This window comes from Balaenoptera physalus (genome assembly GCF_965194825.1).
Source record: "Balaenoptera physalus genome assembly, chromosome: 4".
Classification (NCBI taxonomy): domain Eukaryota; kingdom Metazoa; phylum Chordata; class Mammalia; order Artiodactyla; family Balaenopteridae; genus Balaenoptera; species Balaenoptera physalus.
The window spans coordinates 41,429,505-41,449,547 of NC_138891.1; the positions used below are offsets into that span (position 1 = coordinate 41,429,505).

Consider the following 20,043-nt stretch of genomic DNA (forward strand, 5'->3'; position numbering starts at 1 on the left):
TTCTTGAGTCTAGTAAAGAAGATAAGAAATTAAACAGCAACCTGGATTCAGCATATGTGATAAGTTCAGTGAGTGTCATGGTGACACAGGAAAGTCACATGATCCCCTTTGGGTGGGTACGAAGAATCAGGGAAGCCTTCCAGGAGGAAGTGGCATTGAAGCTGAGACTTAAAGGAGGAGTAGAAATTAACCAAAAGAAGTTGGGGGAATAAACAAATACTTAAAAAAAGAAGTTGGGGGAGGTTGGGCAGGAAGCAGTTCCTTTAAGGGCAGTGAGGAGCCCTGGTGTGGGAGGAGGCATGGGGGTTGGTGGTTGGTTAATGAAGCAAGGAGAGACTTGCTCAGATTTGCATTTTATAAAGGCACTCTGGCTGCTTGCAGAGAATGGGCAGAGAGAGTAAGGAGACTGTTTAGTAATTTCAGGACACAGTGGTCTAGACTAGGGTGGGGACAGTGGGTATTGAGAGGGACAGGACCCTGGTGATTGATGGGGAAAGGTGCTAGTCTGGGATGACACCCATCTGACTCACATGTCTGACACCTAATTTACAGAGGTTGCAGGGGACAAATCTAAGTCTGTAAGCCCCAAGCCCCTGACTTGAGGAACTGTTCCTGTAAACAGGAAGACAGGGCCTTTCAATCACTTTGCAAATCATCTCTCCATCCCACTGGACATATCTGTAGACTGTTGCTGGCCTAGCAGTTGGCAGGGCTTCCTGTTCCAAAGTGGGACGGTTCTTGGCAGGAGATGGAAAGCTGGAAACAGAATGCCAACTGGGCTAGCCAGGCACCTTGCATAAAGAGAAAAGAAAAGAAAGGAAACCTGGTACTTTCCCATCTGATCCAGAATATCTGGTCAGAAAATAATGTAAAAGGACAGATAATTCAAAGATGTTTCTATTTGGCTTTGAAATGCCATGCATTTTTGGCAGTGGATTTACCTTGCCAAATGTTTTTCTAAGGCGTCATTTTGCATTCCCTGAACACAGACCATCTGGGCAGCAAAGGGCTGAACCAGAGCCCAGGAGGGAGTCTGGGTGGCTGGCTGAGGAGGTACTGATACTTGAAAATTGGACGGAGACCACAACTCTCCCTTATCACCCCAGTTGATCAATACTTGTCTGTCTACCTCTGTCCTGCCACAGAGCAGGGAGCTTTTTCTGACCTAAGCCTTGCCAAGTCACGTGGTGACTTAAAAAGCAGCTATCTAGTTCCCAGGACGCACCCAATGCTTTCTTCCCATATCTCTGAACACTCACAGGGCCACCTCTACTCCACAGGGGGGCAGCCAGCTGACCCAGGGCTCCACAGCAACCTCAAAATCAAACCATATTTGGAGTACGGGGCAGGCTGTTTACAGATGTCACCATAAAAGATATTTTAAGTTATAATCAGTCCTGTTTTATAGAAGGGCTGTAAAGGGGCCAGACCAGAAGGCCCCCTTTCCTGTTATTCATAAGATAGCTGCTTCCAGACAAGATAAAGATTAGTTTATCTTCCCTGGCTCAAGCCTACCTAAGAGAGGAAAGGGTCGCACTTCACAGAAATCACTTAAACAAAGGGTCTCTCCCATTTAGGACCTAGAAGAAATGTCAGGGTGGCAGCCACTCCCTACTAAAGAATTCCAAGCATTCCCCCATTCCTCCATCTGGAGGGTGCCAAGCCAGGGTAGTGGCCTGGTCCAGACTAGAATTCACTGGGAATAATCAGTAACAGGCCCAAATCTGGAAGTTCAAGGAAACTGGTTTTCCCCAATCTGTAGTAAAATTAAGCGGATTTCTTTTTCTTCTTTTTCTTAAAAAAATTTTTTTTGGCTTTATTGAAATATAATTGACATATAAAATTGTAAGATATTTAAAGTGTCCACTATGGTGAAAATATATATATACATACACACACACACACGTATATATGTTGTGGAAGGATTCCCCCCATCTAGTTACATCCATCACCACACATATTTATCTTTTTTTGCCTGTGGGAGGACATTTAACTTCTAAGTGCTGTTTTTCATAACCAGAGGAGGGCATTTCCTACTTCCCCAGGGTTGGGTAACAGTTTTTTCACAGTAAAGTCTTAATCCTTAAAAGGTGCTCTGCGACCCATATCCGTTTTCCAAGTGTTGGTTATCTTTCCCTTCATGGAACCTTGTTCCTAAAGAGGACGAGCTGCCAAACTAAGGCCGTCGCTGTGTTTTGAAAAATCCAGCAGAGGTTTTTTTCGACTCGGTTTCCTGAAAAATTTAAGGAAGCCAAGCCAGCGTCTGTGCCAGGAGCTTGTGACCTGACACCCACCTCTTCCCCTCCTTTAATGTCCCCTTGATTGGAGGTGGCCAAAGGGGACTTTGGAGGCTCGCCCAAACCTTTAGCTCAGATTCCCCACCTCCATGCCAGACAGCAATCCCATCTCACACTCCTCCATTCCTCATACACACACACCTCTCATAGGTCATCCTCGGCGCGCAGCCGGGAGGGGAAAGAAAACGTGAGCTAACGCAACAGGTTCCACCCACAGCCTGAACTTAACAAGGGGAGACGGCCAGGCGACTGGAGCTGGGCGGTGGAGGGAGAGGAAGCGGTGAGGAGGAAGGTGGAAGGGAAATGATGGTGCATGACCACCGAGCACACGTCACTCGGACTCCCACATGGGCTTGTGTATGTGCGCATGTAGTGGGAGGGAGGTCCTGCAAGGGGTCACTTGGGGACTTCCGCGCGGGTTTGGGAGGCACCGGGCCTGCGCTTTGGGATGCGCGGGGGTTTAGGCGGGGTAATGAGCCCCGCAGAGAGGGCTTGAGGCTCTCCCAGGAAATATGAGTGTGTCTGGGGGTTAAAATTCACCACCCTCCCCAGGGCGCCGCCCCTACTAAGTGGTCCTGTCTGCGCCCCTAAAGCCCCGAGTCCCCTTCCCTCGGGCCTTTTCCCGGCCCCTCCAACGCGATCCCCGCCCGGCCTCCCGCCCCAGCCTGCTTCCGAGAAAGCCGGGAGAGCGGACTGCGCCGCTCCCGGCAGCCTCTGGGCATGCTCGGTGGCGGGACCGGCTCCGTGCCGGCAGGGCGCGTCCTCCCTCCCCCAGGGCGGCGGCGGCGCCTGCAGCTACGGCCGCCGCGCCCCGGCCCCGCACACCTTTGGGGGCCGCGGGGGCCACCCTGCCCGGCGGGAGCCGAGAGCGGCCCCCACCCCGAGCCTTCCGGCGAGCCGAGGAGGGGCCGGCCGGGGAGGCGCGGAGGCGGGAGTGAGACCTCCGAGCTGCCTGCGGTTCCTTAGAAAGTAAAGCTCGGCTCGCCAGCGGAGCCGGGCTCCCGGCCGCCGGTGGGGGCGGGGCGGGGCCGGGTAGGGGGTGGTCTCGGCGCCCTGCGCGAGGTGCGAATTTAGTAGCCGCCCACCCTCTTCTCGGTCCCCGCCCCCAGGGAGTTATAATTCTCTGGGAAAGTGTCTGGTTCTCGGAGAATCCCTGGGGCGGGGTGCGGGGGCGCGCCCGGCGCAAAATGGTTAAAACAAAGTCCATGTGCGCCCCGGGGTGCCTCTTATGGAAAGTCTACGTGCCGGTGGCTGGGCACCCCCTTTGCTGATTTGAGGGTTAGTTACCCGGAGGAAGTCTGCCTGTCGCAGGGGAGGGGATGGGATGAGGAAAGCCTCAGGCTGGTGCCGGATCCCCCCCCGCAGGCCTCTTTGGGGGTCGCACCTCCAGCCAGGCGGGCGCGGGGCCCTGGGCCGGGGCGTTCGCGGCGGGCGGCGGGCGGCGGCCGGAGCAGGCTCGGCCCGGCGGCTCACTCTTTCTGCCTCCTCCCCCCAGGATTACCGAGAGGATGGGATGGATCTAGGCAGTGACGCTGGCAGCAGCAGCAGCAGTAGCCGCGCCAGTTCGCAGTCCAACTCCACCAAAGTGACCCCTTGCTCCGAGTGCAAATCCTCGTCGTCGCCGGGGGGCAGCCTGGACTTGGTGTCTGCCCTGGAGGACTATGAGGAGCCCTTCCCGGTCTACCAGAAGAAGGTGATTGATGAGTGGGCGCCGGAGGAGGACGGGGAGAAGGAAGAGGAGGAGGAGCGCGGCGAGCGAGGGTACCGGGATGACCGCTGTCCTGCCCAGGAGCCGGGGGACGTGAGCGCCAGGACCCGCAGCGGCGGCGGCAGGGGCGCCACCACCGCCATGCCGCCCCCCGTGCCCAACGGCAACCTCCACGCGCACGACCCCCAGGACCTCAGGCACAATGGCAACGTGGTGGTGGCCAGCCGGCTCAGCGGCTCCCGGGGCCCCCGCCGGGCGGTCCAGAAGCCTCAGCCGGCGGGGGGCCGGCGCGGTGGCCGGGGCCCGGCGGCCGGGGGCCTCTGTCTTCAGCCCACGGACAGCGGGACGTGCGTCCCGGAGGAGCCCCCGGTGCCCCCTATGGACTGGGAGGCTCTGGAGAAGCATCTGGCTGGGCTGCAGTTCCGGGAGCAGGAGGTGCGGAACCAGGGCCAGGCGAGGACCAACTCCACCTCGGTAAGTTGCCCGGGGTGCGTGCCCACGCGCGCACACACGTACACACCCCGCGCACAGCCCGCACGCGCCCTACCCGCGCTCCCGCCCGGCGGCGGCCCCATTCATCCTGCCCCGAGGGTGGGTGCCGGGCAGGAGAGCCTGACTTATGCTCTCCTGGGGTACCGTTGCTCAGTCTCTGAGCTGTCTGGGTTTGCAGGATGGGCGGGGAGGAGGGCGGGGCAGCCAGAGGGCAGCGGAAAGTCGGGTTAGTGGAACCAGCGACTCATTTTAATGGAATTACTTATGGAGACGAGGTTGTGAGTCACTTGCCTGAAAATAAATCCGGGGAGATTTTGGCACCAAAGTCGGTGGCCTGTGTGTGGGTGATATCTTAGGTCGTAATAGTTGTGGCTTTGTCAGCCGTGGTGGGTGTCCCTTCGTTGCCACTAATGTCTCATCCATATACAGGCTGTCCCTACGCACAAGCACGCATTCGCCTGCCCACACCTCCGGTGAGGCAGCAGGGATTGTTCCCTCTTGGCGTCTGAGCGGATGCTCCTGAATTGTAATGGGTTGACCGCCCTCCTCTGAGATTTTTTCCTTACTGAAACCCGATCTATTGTTGACCTGAGGGAACGGGTGAATTGACCTGCTAGGATGAGGGAGTGGTTCTTTCCTCTGTGGGCTGACTCACCCCCTCTCCGCTGAATCCCTCCTAGTTTTGATAAGCAGTTCCTTACCGGAGGCTTGCGCCTCAGTTCAGGAAACCCAGAGAGGGAACGGTGCTGTAGTGGAAAAGAGAGAGGGAGGGAAGGAGGGATACATCTATAATAAGAAGCTCTGGCAGGTTCACACTTGTCTCAACATCTTTTTTGCCTCTGAGAGGAGAGCAGATAAATGACTTAAAAGAAAAGCGTCATGAATGTAGCTCCCCTATTTATCACTGTCTTGAGATAAAGCAACAGTTGTAATTTGAAATCATTAATGAACAGATCCTAAATGGGGCTGAAGGGCATACAGTTTAAATGAGCTGCTTTCTGTGTGTGGCGGTGTGGGAGAATGCCTGCTTGCAGGTGTAATTTTTCGGCTCCAGGGCCCTGGGGCTACTGGAAATTGGGCGCATGCACTTCTGACTTCAGGGGTAAGGACAGTTGATTGGCACGGTTTCTATCAGAGGGAGCCCTTGGCTGACAGAGCCCACTGGTTAGTGTCCCTTGAGAAACTACCTATTAAATTAACACACTCATTTTAATACCAGCTGTTTACCATGGCCACTCGCAGACACGGAATCTTTCCATTACAGCCAGTACTCTGTCTTGTACCTTGCAATTCAAAACATGCTTTTCCCACCTAGTGCTGAGAAAAATACCTGATTAAGCTCCCTGGACTTAAACAATGACTTGAAGATACATAAGATTCCTTTACTATGGCCTGACATTTTTACATTCCAGGAAAATGTAATAATTGGGTATACATGCAAAGTTAGGGTTTGATGATGACAATGAGTTCCATTATTCAAAAAGTTCTTGAGCGCCCATGTGCTCTGTGCTAAATTCAAGGTGTGATTCTCAGCGCTGCGGTTACACATCTGACCACGTGGGCCTGGAATTACGGTGAGCGAGGTAGGGATGCAGACTGACTCCCCGCCCCCCGCCCCAGGAACTTACAATTTAATGGCTAACCTAACAGACATGCCTACCCCAACACACACACACACCTTCTTCCTTATTGAAGAATAAGGACTGAATCTTTCCTTCTTGGGCCATCTTTGAAACCTGAGGGTGTCTTGTCTCCTCACCTAGTGAACAGTTTGCATGTGGGTTCCTCCCCTCTCCTTCCCTCGCCCTCCTGAAAATGTCCCCCCGGGCATTTCCTCCACAAGTCACACCGAATTTTGGGTTCCATTGCTTCAAAGTAAGTATATGTACAGAAAAAACGGGAGAAGGAAGTGGCCTGTGAGGTTGTTTAATATTGAAATTTTCCATATTTTGGTTTGTATTGGAACAAAATTACTAGCTGCTGTTACTTTAGAATAGTGTTTTTCAAACTGCAAGTTCCCCATGAAATCACCTTATCACTTTTTTAAAAATAAGATAGAATGTACTGCAGTGTGTTGCAGGTAGTCACAGTAAGATTGTTTTTTTTAGAAAGTTTTGTTTCAGTTTTATGTAGACGCTGGGTTACGGTGTATCGCTGTCATAAAAGTTTGGAAAACACTGGTTAAAATCCTGTTTACTCCTGCCTGGAATAAGTGCAAGAATTTATAACCCTGAGGACAGAAGTTTGAGAGTAACAAAGGAGTTGGTGTAAAAGAAGAAGTCTGTCCTGAAGGAGTTGCTCAAATCGAGTGGTATTTTTGCTCCTCCTTAAAAAGTTGTGTGTAAATACATTTAGGTGAAATTAATACATAGTACTGGGAGGAGGGGTATAAAATGAAAAAGGCAGGTACAGCTCCTTCACCTGTGAAGAGACCCAAATAAGCTATTCCCCCCACATGACTTTTGCCCCTGCTGTTACCTCTGCTTGGAATCCAGTGTCTGGTTCCTCCTGGTTCCTCCCCATCATCCCAGACTGTGCTCAACTCACCTCCTGAGAGAGGCTGTCCCCGGCCCGCCTCCCTGATACAGAGTAAGGCACTCCACCACCTACCAAGGCACTCCTCGTGTATTAGTGCTTATCACTGCCTGACATTATCATGTTCAGTTCTTCATTTTTGGTTCTCTAGAATCGAATTGGAGTGCAGGGGTCTTGCCTGCGTCGTTTCATTGTTGTAACCCAGAGCCTGCGACAGTGTCCGAGGAGTAGTAGGTTCTCAAATACTGAATAAATGAAGTGTTTATAAGACTCACACGGCCCAGACCTAAGCCAGCCCCCTCATTGTACAGTTGAGAAAATTGAGGCCTAGAGAGGTTAAGAGATTTGCCGAAGATCCCAGTAAGAAAACTACGAAAGGGTTTTTGTCCTTCCTTCTGATGCCAGACTAGGTTTTTTTCCTTTTGATGCTCAAAATTAGTTGAAACAAGAGGAAAGGAAAGAGCTTCCACGTTCCTGAAATAACTTAAAGGGTTTCCTAATGACAGGTCCTCTCTTGGATTTCCTTAGTGTTAAGGACAGAAATAAACTAGGAAATAATCAAAATCCCATGACTTTACGGGTCTCTTCTCACAGACGGGGTTTGGTGTGAATGGAAACACGTTGAGTTCTGCCCAGCAAAGCAGCAGCTGCCTTCTCATCCCTGTCCAACGCCCCTTTCTTCCTCTTGGCTACAGCGATACACTCCAAACGAAAGACTGAGATCGCAAAGATGTGCTGACGATCAGCTGTCTCCAATCCAGGGAAGATTTAGAGGCACATTTAAAAACACGCAGCGTCTGGGTAGGACTTCAAACCTAGGGCTGACCTTTACCTTGTGAAGCTGTGAGCAGCTCATTTCTCCCTTGGTGCCAGTGGAGGGGCATGAGCTTGGATGCTCCTGGGAACCACCTTTGGTGTCAGAGCAGGAGGTGCCTGGGGAGTCTTGAAGGAAGCTCTGGTCGCCTGACTTCCTGCTGTCTTCTCAGGGCTGCTCCATCACAAACCTGCATCGCCTCAGGCGACCCACCCGCTCCTCAACGTCCCAACCCCTCACCTTGACGTCAGAGCCTTGAGGGCAGCGAGGTCACTTTATCCCACTGCCTTATCCCCAGTAGCTCACTTGTGCCTGACACACTCTTTCGGGGGGTGGGGACGGGCGGACGGGGAGGGGAGAGGTTTCACCCAACAACCAGAACTACTCCTGGAAGTGCCCCCTCCAGTTGGCCAGACCCCTCCCCGCCTCCATCCCGTGTCCCTGTGTTTCTCATGGTCCTGCCCTGGGCCTGCAGGTGTGTGAACGCCACTGGTAAACTCAAGGGCCACACACAACCCAGGAGTGAGATTTAGAACCAGGGTGCCAAGTTACGTGAGCCCTGCCCCCATATGTTCGCGTTCATCCTAAATTCTCTTCTCCCTGCCTGCTCTATGGGAACTGGCGCGGACAATCCTGAGGGGCGGTCCTGAGGGAAACCTGGAGCTTCTCTTCCCGTTTCCCTCTTCTGAGCGCAGCCCCAAGGCTCTGTCTTTCTCCTGCTTCGCCAGGACCTTAGTGTGTCACAGTACCATTCTTCTGCCTCCCCATCACCAAGTGGGGGGGGGGTGCCCACTGCCCCAACCTACTCCTCTTCCTAAGTGGAGTATAACTTCACCCTTTTTTCTCCCTCCTACTTCTCCCTCTTTTTGATTCTTTATTTTTTAAAAAATAGCTCCATTGAGGTAGAATTGACATACAATTAACTGCACATTTAAAGCCAAGGTGATGCGTCTATCTCTCACCCGCAACAGTATCCTCTTGCTGCTTTGCAGTCCTTCCCATTCTGTTCCTTGGCAACCACTGATCTTATTTCTATCACTATAAGTTAGCTTGCATTTTCTAAAACTAATGTAAAAGGAATCATATAATATGTACTCAATTTTGTCTGGCATCTTTCAGTCAGCATATAATTATTTTGTGATTCATCTGTGTTATCGTGTATGTCAATAGCTCATTCCTTTTTATGGCTGAGTAGAGTTCCATTTTATGGATTTACCCTACTCCCTGGTTGATGCACCTTTGGGTGGTTTCTAGTTTTTGTCTATTACAAATAAAAGTGCTGTGAACATTCACGTACAAGTCTTTGTATGGACATATCCTTTCATTTCTCTTGGGAAAATACCAAAGAGTGGAATGGCTGGATCCTATGGGAGCTGTGTGTTTAACTGTTCGAGAAGTTGCCTGTTTTCCAAAGAATTTGCACCATTTGATGTTGGTTTCCTCTCCCACCTGTTGGTGTATTCCATCTGTGTCCTTGGGGATTTGCAGGACATCTCTCTTCAGGTGACTGGGGTGACTGATCCCCTATCTCTTAAGAGAAAACAACAGCAAAGTACCAGGATCACATCTTATAGCCAACCGAAGTCATTACACCCATTGCTCAAAAAAAGGAAAGGACTCTTTTTTAAATTAAAGAGGAGTTCTAGTTGTAGACCTGACACATTTTCATTGCAGTTTTATTATTTTTTACTGCCTGTGACAGATGCATTTTCCTCCATTAATGAGAAGATAAGAATAACTTTAATCAACATGTTAATTGAAAACAAGTGCTGATGAAGTTATTTCCAAAGTACTTGAAAGCAATTTGTCTTTTTATTTGTTTGTACTATTAACTAGTAGCAAACTTTAAATAGCCTACACTTCTTCCTAGAATGGTACTAATTACAGGTTATTTTCAATGTATTATTCTGTAAGAATTACAGCCCAGTTACTCCTTCTCCATCAATGACACTACTAAAGTAGCTTGAATGGCTGAGTAGTTTGTTTCCTTAGTTACTCAGGCTATGTTTAAATTGCATGAATTCCCATTTTTACAGACTGAATTAAGAGGTCTTTATTATTCCTGCAAAATATAGTAAAGTTTATAAGTTTAATAAGTTATGTGATTCATCAGCCTGGGATACCACAGTGAAAACATTCTGAGTGGTTTGCAGTTATCACTTATCCCTCTTAGAGAGCACGACATGACAGTGTTAAAATCACTTTTTTTTTTTTTTTTACCATAACCAGAAATTACCGGGCTAGCTATATTCTTTGCTTCAACCTTTACCTTGAAATGTTTAGTGTCATCATCGTCTGCTTTTCTAATTTGTGTTGATTTCTGTTTAAGAGCTGCAAAGGCTGCTCTATGCATTAGCATGTACTCAAGACTTTAAAGAAATATGGTTGGGTTTTCCAAAAACTTAGGTTGCAGGTAAACCACAGGTTCTGAGGCTCTGTTTGTGTATTTCAGCTACCATCAGATAGTTCATCCTACTGCAGAAGAGCCTTTTGAAAATATTGTAGTTGGATTAAAGGAAATCTTTGCCCACCAAGTGGTTTGTACATAGTGGTCCTTTAGAACATTCTAAGGATCACTGCCGTGCCGCAGATCTGAAAAACAGATACAGATATTCTCATCACACATTCATTGAGCTGTTTGAACATCTCACCGCCGACATCACGTCACCTTCCTCCATCCCTTTCTAGCTCAGGATGCACTTTCAACTCTAGAACCTTTGCCTGGCATTCCTTGTGACTTCACTCCCAGGAAGGCCCAGCATGAGCCCTTTGCTCTGTAGCAGGTCCGGACGCTACTGTCCACCAAACCGCCCAGCACTCTCTTCCCCAAGGAGTGCTCTGATTCAGCTTCTTTGGGAAGCTGTACCTGATCATCTCGGCTCTAAGCAACCTCTCTTCCGAACTTCTTACTCCACTTGTGTTCCACTTCCTCATTCTTAGGTTTTAAAAGGCTCATCCCTGGAAAAACTCAAACCAGACCTGTCAATCTCTGGTTTCAGGCTCTTTCAGTGATATTGTTTGCTTTCTCTTTTTGTGGGTATGTCTCTTATCTGCCCAACTATTTAAAATCCCTCCTCCCCTTCAAACACATACATGTACAGGCTCGGGCATTTCCTGAGGACTGGACATTTGATGAATGCTTGTTACCTGGTTAATGTATTTTGTACCACGTTTCTGTTTAGTTTTTAAATTTGCTCAAAGCCGGTATACTATGAACTTTATTAATACTAATAATAGTAATTACAGATCCTTCCTTAAAACTTTATCTGAACTCTGTGACATTACATTTGCATTTTAAAATAGAAATTTGTTTTTACTCCTGGACCTTTGCCCCTGAAGACATGAATGGTTTTGTTTTCTTACCTCTGAAACTCAGTCCTAAGTTGTTTTTTTTTTTTAACAACAAGGACCTTTGCAAATGCTTTTCTTTAGCTGCTTTATGTTCCCTGAGCTGTTGGGACAGATGACACTTTATACTGTTGCTGCTTTATACTGTCAGTGACTGGGAGATTATTTTGCACACAGCTTTTGTAGAAATTCAAGTGCCAGTTATGAAACTGAGCATTTTTCATAGAAAAGTAATAGGATTTTAAAGATAGAAAGGATCTGAGAGGTCATCTCATCAAACCCTCGCCACTTTCAAAGGAGGAAGCAGGCTTATGAAGATTAAACGTCTTCACCCACCTTCCTCAGCCCAGGCCTGACCCAGCCTCAAGTCACCTGACTCACAATTCTCACTTTTAATGAACTCGGCCCCCTTCAGCTACCTTTTTTAAAAAGAGTCTTTTCACAACTTAACTGGAGGATAGATCCAGCCTCATCACTTAAGAGCTTCAAGACTGGAAGTAGATTCTAATTTTTATCACCTGATAGAAAAGTTTCATTTTATTGTTCATTTCTTTTTCTTTTTTTAAAACCCATGTTGGAATACAATCATAAAATTGCTTCCTTCCATTCGGATTTCAGCTCATCACCGTATTTCTGCCAGCAGAAGAGTACTCTCCCTGGGTTGACAGATTTTTTTTTTCTGTCCTTTCTCCTTTGCCATCTGTAAACACCTTTTCCTGGCTGTCCACACTCCTTTCCAGCACTGGGCAACACGCAGTCCTCTCCTCTCACAGGTTCAGGGCCGACTGGCCCTTGCGGACCGTGCAAGGAGCCGCCTGAGTACCAGGAGGCAGAGGAGGGAGCAGCGAGGGTGAGGGCTGACCGTTGTGCACACCACTTCCATTTACAATCCGTCCATCGACTGTCAGGCTATGAGGCCATGCCCGGGTTCAGATAGACAGGGCGGAGAAGATTTCCATGTGGCTCACCACACAAGTGGAAACATTTTGTTCTAACTAGACAGAGTTTTAAGTGAATCGTTTATTATAAGCCCAAAAAAGAGCAAAATAACAAAACCAAGAAGAGACTAGAAAGAAAGGCATTTGTGGAGTTCAGGAGAGGCCCATAAAGTAGTCTCTATTAGGACACTGGCTTTGTTAGAATATGGATGAAAACTAGGAATAGAAAAATGGACGTCAGGGAAGGGAGATGTGTTTGGGTTTTTACGTTGCCTGTATGGCGTTTCTGAGTTTCCCAGTTAAATCTGTAGAAGTGAATCATCACTCTTTCTTCTTGTCAGGTCCAGGAGAGTTGTAATAATCACTCTCCTTCACTTACCAAGTCTTATCAAATCCATAAGAGCAATCATTGTTTCAGATGTTCTGGGTGTGTTTGTTTTGGTTTGGTTTGGTTACTACTATTCACTTTTGTGAATGATTCTGTTATTTTCCTTATATATTTGTTAAATATGTCAAGCATGTTCTATCACTAATTTTCATCACTTGTTTTTCTCTGTTTTCATTCATGCATATATTTAACCTAATTTTATTCTCTCCACCTGACCTGTTTTTCAATATTTGTGTTATTATAGGTTATTCCCATTTTTTCCTACTTTTGTGGTATTTTCTCTATAAAGTATCAATATATGCGATTCAAAGGTGATGGTTGGGAATTCCCTGGCCGTCCACTGGTTAGGACTCTGCGTTTTCACTGCCAGGGCCCGGGTTTGATCCCTGGTCGGGGAACTAAGATCCTGGGAGCTATGTGGCAGAGCCAAAAAAAAAAAGAGAGAGAGAAAAGGGTGATGGTTTAGGCTAGGAAACACCCAGGTGATAGGAATGAACTCGACCACTGCTTGTTCAGTACGAGGTTGATGGTTTTTAAAGTACTTGTAAAATATTTTTTAGTTATGTTTTACTGACATGAGGTTATACTTAAAGCAAAGCTTACTGGAAGTGAAAAAGTCACCAGTTTTCTTCAGTCTAGCTTTGTATGTCAGATTTCCTAATAATTGCCTCTTGTATCTGTACATTTTACTGATACCTCTGTATCTCCATCCACATATTTTATATTTACTTGTAATTGAGTGAACTTTTTGGTGTATCCATCTTCAGCAATATCATGTCACCTTTCTCTCTCTTTTTTTTCCTTCCATTTCTCGAAGTCTCTCCTTAATATTTGTGGCCCATGAAAGTGATTGTGAATCTTCCTTGGGAGACTAGCATCGTAGACCAAAAAAAAAATTTCAATTTTTATGGATTACAAGGAGCAGTGCATTAGTCAGCAGCTGATTTCTGCAGATTCATCAATTCAAGAGTTTTATTACCCGTGTCCTAATAGAGATGATTGATTCTTCAAAACTCTTCCTCGTAGAAATAAATGTCTTAGTTATTCATGAATTTTTGGTTTTGTTTTGTTTTTTTTTTTAAATGTTACAAAAAGCCTCTATCCAGAAAGTGGTGGCGGCGTGGGGTTGGGGACTTTTCCAGGTGATGCTCCACTTGCCCAGGTGGATGGGGTTGTTTTCACGGTGCTTGAGGAAGAGCAGAGAACAAAGCAGCATCTCTGCAGCCTCACAGTCAGGCCTGCAACAGGCAGATTTTCTACTGGCGCCTTCTGGACACACACCAGCCAGGCTGGTAGGTCGTTGTCCCCGTGGCAGCACATACCCATTGCTTCCTCCCCTCGGATCCCCCCCGCTGTGATCCGCAGCCTGCCTCTGTTTCCCGTTTCACTCCTGTGTGGGTGACCTGTCTGTGAAGAGAACCAATACAAAGTCCATAAGACAGTGGCTCCTCTAGTACTGGGCACCTCTGGTGGCCAGAGCCCCTGGCCAGGCTCCCTCGTGGACCTCTTAGTGATGGAGAGCTGAGGACAGGCACTCTTCCGAGGCCAGCTAGCTGTGGCCAGGGACCACTCGTTCACTAATAGGCCATAGACATGCCCTGAACAAAACAACAGGTAAGTCTAGACAGCTACTTGGTTCTGTAACTTGATTCTGTTTCCTTCTTGGTCTGCCATATATGGAAAGAACTTCGCTGTCTAAAAAAGTTGAAAGGGAATGAGGTAATTTCCTCGTAATTCCTGAGATCTCCAGCCGTGTTTTAAATTTAGATTTGAGGTTAGAGCATTAAAAAAATAAAAACAGAAAAGCTGCTGTGTTATGAAATGCTAGGGCATTTTAAATGTCAAGTCCGTCAGCATGATAGCTTGTACCCCCATTTTCTCCATCCAAAGAAAGAGTAGTGTTAAACTTCTTTCTAAAATAAGAAGGGGCTGGACCTCTGGGAACCTGGCACAGTGTCTTCTTAGAAAAGAATGTAAAGCCTAATCTCCACTCCTATAAAAATAACATGTTTTCAAATAGTTTCAAAACCAACTTAGCCTTCTGTTTTTCTCCTCATGGCACCAGTGGCTAAAAATTATGCCACTTATGAAAATTACAATTTTTTTCTTTGTGCAGTCTTACAGAATTTTGGTCCATTTTGACCGGGTCTGACATTTTATTATAAGCAACAACATCTTAAGTGCTCTGTCCTTTTTTTTTCCACTCTAAAATTGCTTCTGTGAGGAGTAAGAGAAGACCACTGGGATTTTATTTTTGAATACTTAAATTATGTAAATTATGTAATCAATGATCTCCTATTAGAGTTGTTATCCGGCCAACAGTGACCCCACCGTCTGACCCAAATAGCCCTTAAAGTAAGATCTTGTTCTGGAAGAACAACTTTAGGCAGCAGTAATTTTAAATTTTTCTGAATACTGGCTCTACTATGGTATGGTGATTTCAGTATTAGATGTATTTTTCTTGTGTTTCATATGGAAACTTTCAACAAAGCAAATGTACAATGGTTGTGCTTAAACTAACATGTAAGACCTCTGAAGAAAGTCCAGTGCACTGGAAGCAAATTAAAATTCTCTTTTACTAGTAAACAATCACACTGAGAATGTGAATATTAGAGCTGGAAGGCACTCCATAGCAAGGGTGGCAAACTCAGATGCTTCCAGAGGCCACGGAGGAAACTAATGAGAGGAGTGGAGGACAGGTCCCAGGGACAGAAGACAGCTGTTCTTTCATATTACTGACTTGTTGCTGTTCCAGAATGGAGTCTCAGAGTTACGATATGTCAGGAGAAGCCCAAGACCCAGGTTTTTATGAGAAGTATCTTGAATACTAAATGCACTGCAAATAACTTTAAATAAATGCAGTTTTTTGGAGCTAAGAAACAGGTCTGTGGTTCAAAAGATGGCCTTGGGCTACCAGTTTTCCATCCCACACTTAACCCAACCCTTTCATTTTACAGGTAAGAAAACTGAGACCCAAAGATGTTAGATGACTTACCTGAAGTGGGGATGAGGTGGGGATGACTTGCTAAGAGGTTTGGTAAGAGTCTAGAAAATGAGAGATCTCAGGGAGGAAAACTCCTGAAGGAGTGTTGGTCTTATTTACTGACACCAGCGTAACATTTTTCCCCCTTTCAATGCTTAAAGTAATTTGAAACAATAACATCCAGAGGAAAAAAATAAGAGATGCCTTACGTACACACCTTCCTCTATTTCACTTTATTTTTATATACATTCCATTACTTAGAATTTAGTTTTCTCTTTCATCTTCAAAGCAGTTCAAAAATTGATTTGTTATTTGGATTTGGGGTATTTCATTATTTATGAAGGATGAAAAAGGGAAGGGTTCTTTAAGAACAGATTGTCTTAAACATAAACATGCATGTGCACACAGACACACACACACACACACAATACAGGATATGTGGCCTCAGTTCTTTTATCTGCTGGAAACTCATCTGAGACCATTTAATTCCAAGGGGTGGTGGTAGGGGTGAGTTCTAATAAAATTTATTGTTATATAGAATATAATGAAACTTTAATACTGATGAATTGTATTGTTTTTATTTAACTAAATATATAGTATTTAGAAGGACTTATTGAAAGTATAGAGATTGGGAAGTTTATTTTTTCTTCTTTAGAACTGTTGGCTATAAGTCCAAAGTCAATAGATTTCAAACAAATGAGACAAGTTTGGGGTGTTAATTCACTTTCCTTTGGAAAAATGGGAAACGTTCATTTAGCTTTTTTTTAAAAAAACTTTTTATCTGGGAATAACTTTAGATTTACAGAGGTGTTACAAAGATAGTACAGAAAGTTTCTGAATATCCTTTACCAACCTCCCCTGATGTTAACATTGTATATAATATGTATATTATATATAATATACACATATATAATTATTAAGAGAAATATACTTGTTTTCTGATATTTCTTCAAATATAATAGTTTGAGTATATGTAAGTGTGTGTGTGTTATATATAACTGTGGTACACTTGTCAAAACTAAGAAATGAACATTGGCACAGATTTATTACCTAAACTGGAGGCTTTAATTGGATTTATGTTAGCTTTTAAAATTAAGAAGGTTGTATTAAAACTACCCAACAAAGGTAATAAATAACACACAGGTTGTGGCTTTTGAAGAGAGGGGAGAGTTGGATCCTTCGTGCTGTCTCTCGGCTCCCACAAAGTCATCCCAAGCGAACTTGAAACCGGAACAGAAATTCTGCTAGTGTGTTTGCTTTGTAAATGCATTTTGAAGACTCCTACCTCCTCTTCCGACGAGGCTGGCTTCCCTCAGTCTCTCCCCTGCAGGAGGAAGCGTGTGTTGTGAAGGGGCAGGAGAGGCAGGTGAAGAGAGAAACTCCACAGGCCTGTGGAGGGAAGGCTCCTCCCAGCAGGAAGGCAGGAGTCAGGGGGCTGTGTTTTGAGCCATCGTCTGCTTTCACAGGCTGCGGCCAGCCACAAATTGTCACTGTCCTTTGGAACGGTATTTGGCTCGCCAACATCTGAATCGTTTGTTTATTTGTTTTTTAATGATTTTTTTAACATCTTTATTGGAGTATAATTGCTTTACAATGGTGTGTTAGTTTCTGCTGTATAACAAAGTGAATCAGCTATACATATACATATATCCCCATATCTCCTCCCTCTTGCGTCTCCCTCCCACCCTCCCTATCCCACCCCTCTAGGTGGTCACAAAGCACCGAGCTGATCTCCCTGTGCTGTGCGGCTGCTTCCCACTAGCTATCTATTTTACATTTGGTAGTGTATATATGTCAGTGTTACTCTCTCACTTCGTCCCAGCTTACCCTTCCCCCTCCCCATGTCCTCAAGTCCATTCTCTACATCTGCATCTTTATTCCTGTCCTGCCCCTAGGTTCTTCAGAACCATCAGAAAGAGAAAAATAAATACCATATGTTTATTTGTTTTTTAATGAGGAAGCAGCATTTTGGCCTGGGAGTCTCCTTCTTTAAAGTTAAGGGTCTGGTGGAATTGTGAAGGCTCTGTGAGCCTGTGGCGTGAAAATTCCCACAGAAGGGAGTAAGTTACAGTTGACTAGAAAGGGGTGTAAGTGGCCTGGGGGACAAAGCCCACTCAGGCTGTGAAATGAGGGCTAAGTCATGAGGAACACATTTGGGAGACTTCACAGACTAGAAATGGTGAGGAAAGAGGTTTGAGACTCTCGTGAAAATGGAAAAGGAAAGGAACTGGTATATCAGAATGTTCAGTATTTGCTGACTGATTGAATAATCCAGATTTTCAAAGCTAAACTGGTTGTGGGCTCCAGGCATAGTTTTATCAGCAATAGAAGGATGTCCCCATGACTCAGTGACTTCTCATAAGGAGCGTTCCCGGTTACTCATTCCCTGCCTTTGGGTGGCCTGGTTTGGCTGGCGGGATCAGTGATTTCCTCTTAGGACTTCTTCAAATTTCCCAGAATTCTTTTACTAATTACATGTTCAATGTATTGTGGATTATGATACTACTAAGTAAACGTTTCTTTCAGTAAAACCCATATAATCAGGTTGAAAACTGTGTGTTCTCCAGACCAAAATGTTTTTTTTTCTTTTTTTTGTATTGAAGTGTAATTGATTGACAATGCTGTGCCCATCTCTGCTGTGCAGCAAAGTGACTCAGTTATACACATATAGACATTCTTTGTTTTATATTCTTTTCCATTATGGTTTATCACAGGATATTGCAGACCAAATGTTTTGACTAGCTGCTTCAATTTATATACGCCTTTGAAATTCACTAGATGCTATGCTCGAGGATGGGACGTATGCACGTCACTAACATCTATACTCTTAGGTTCTTCCTCCTGTGGTGGATGTGCATGGGGTTTCTGCCCAGCATGGGTTTACCCTTCCTAACAGCACCCAGGTTCTTTTTAGGGAATTGCCTCTTTTCTGCTGTGTGCGATTTTGGTGGGAGGGCAATTGCAAGTGGCTGACTCCTGTTCGGGCAACCTTAGCCCAGGTTCTCCCTCCCCTGACTCTGCCACAGGTGGAAGAGGTCCCCTGGGACTTTGGGTCTAGAGCGTTCCCTGCGAGGCCCTCAGGAGCAATGGGAGGCCTCCTCACGGTGGTGACTGCTGCCGAACCCTTCCCATGAGGGGACCACGGCCGTGGCTTCTGCTTCCCAACCTTCCCCGCCTCCCCTGGTTTCTCAGTGCCCACCTCCTGTTGATTCTCTGAGCTTAAATCAGCAAGGGTTGGTTTTATTGCTTTCAAATCAGGAACCCTAACTAACAGCAGGCAGTCTCTCGACTTATGGCTCAGATTCAAACATGACAGTTGTAGGCCCAATAACACTAAGTAGAGGCCTTTAAGGTTTTTTGAGTCTTTCACATAATCATTGAATATCAAAGGTGGAATGGGAACTTCCCTGGTGGCGCAGCGGTTAAGAATCCGCATGCCAATGCAGGGGACACAGGTTTGATCCCTGGTCCGGGAAGATCCCACCTGGCGCAGAGCAACTAAGCCCGTGCGCCACAACTACTGAGCCTGCGCTCTAGAGCCCACAAGCCACAACTACTGAAGCCTGTGCTCTAGAGCCCGCAAGCCACAACTACTGAAGCCTGCGCTCTAGAGCCCGCAAGCCACAACTACTGAAGCCCGTGCGCCTGGAGCCCATGCTCCGCAACAAGAGAAGCCACTGCAATGAGAAGCCCGCGCACCGCAACAAAGAGTAGCCCCTGCTCGCCGCAACTAGAGAAGGCCCACACGCATCAACGAAGACCCAACGCAGCCATAAATAAATAAATTTATTAAAAAAAAAAAAAAAAGGTGGAATGGACCTTAGAGCTAGAAGGGTAACTCATGCTGGGTACAGTCCCCTTCTTTTTTATAGGTGAGGAAATAACCACACAAAGCGAAAGTGACTTTCAAGGTGTCATAAACAGAACATGCCGCATTGACACCCTACACTGAGATCTCATGAGTCCTCTGCCCAGGGCATCTTGACCTCACACCCTCCTTCTACTTCCCTGACCCTGTAAGCCATGGTACCCATTTATAGGGTGACTGGCCAGAAGTAAAGACAGCCATCTGTGGCCTTGGAGAAGATCAGTGGCCTTGGAAAGGAGCAAAGCTAACTGGACCACATAGGACCTCAACCTATGGCTGGTGGTGTTATAAACAATATTCAAACGCTGAGCTGAAAGGTGCCCTCGGATGCCCGTCCAGACGTGTCCTCTTGATGCAGCTCAGACGTTGCATAAGGAAGTGATTATCAGCAGCCTCCGGAATCGGGTAGACCTGGCCCAGGACAGCAGTAGTGGCATCCTTATGATTAGGGGCGCAAAAACAACCAATGTTATGGTATAAATCTCATGTTTTTAATGTGGATTAGAGATTGTCTTCTAGACATCCCTTAGTTTATAGAAACTGTGCTTTTATGTTGTAAGTGTAGCAAGTCTCCGAGCTTTGAGAGGGTAAATTTTCTGAATTCATTTTGGAGCAAAAGCTATATTTTTAAAATTGCTTATGTGAAACTTTTCAGCAAAGTGAAAAGTGTGC

At 46.3% G+C, this 20,043-nt stretch overlaps 1 protein-coding gene across 7 annotated transcripts in view; it reads left to right on the forward strand.

The window, feature by feature from the left end:
• The first annotated feature begins 2,523 nt into the window (after positions 1-2,523).
• The window catches only part of SCHIP1 (schwannomin interacting protein 1), a 122,143-nt gene continuing 104,623 nt past the window's right edge, over positions 2,524-20,043 (forward strand). The window contains exons 1-2 of one of the 7 annotated variants that reach the window (XM_082461058.1): positions 2,524-2,654; positions 3,793-4,479. In XM_082461058.1, coding sequence (XP_082317184.1) covers positions 2,601-2,654; positions 3,793-4,479 — 741 coding nt within the window. In that variant the 5' untranslated portion in view covers positions 2,524-2,600. Of the gene's footprint in view, positions 2,655-3,143; positions 3,267-3,302; positions 3,576-3,601; positions 4,480-20,043 lie in introns of those variants that run through there. The other 6 variants (XM_082461060.1, XM_082461059.1, XM_082461056.1 and 3 more) reach the window with 6 other exon arrangements.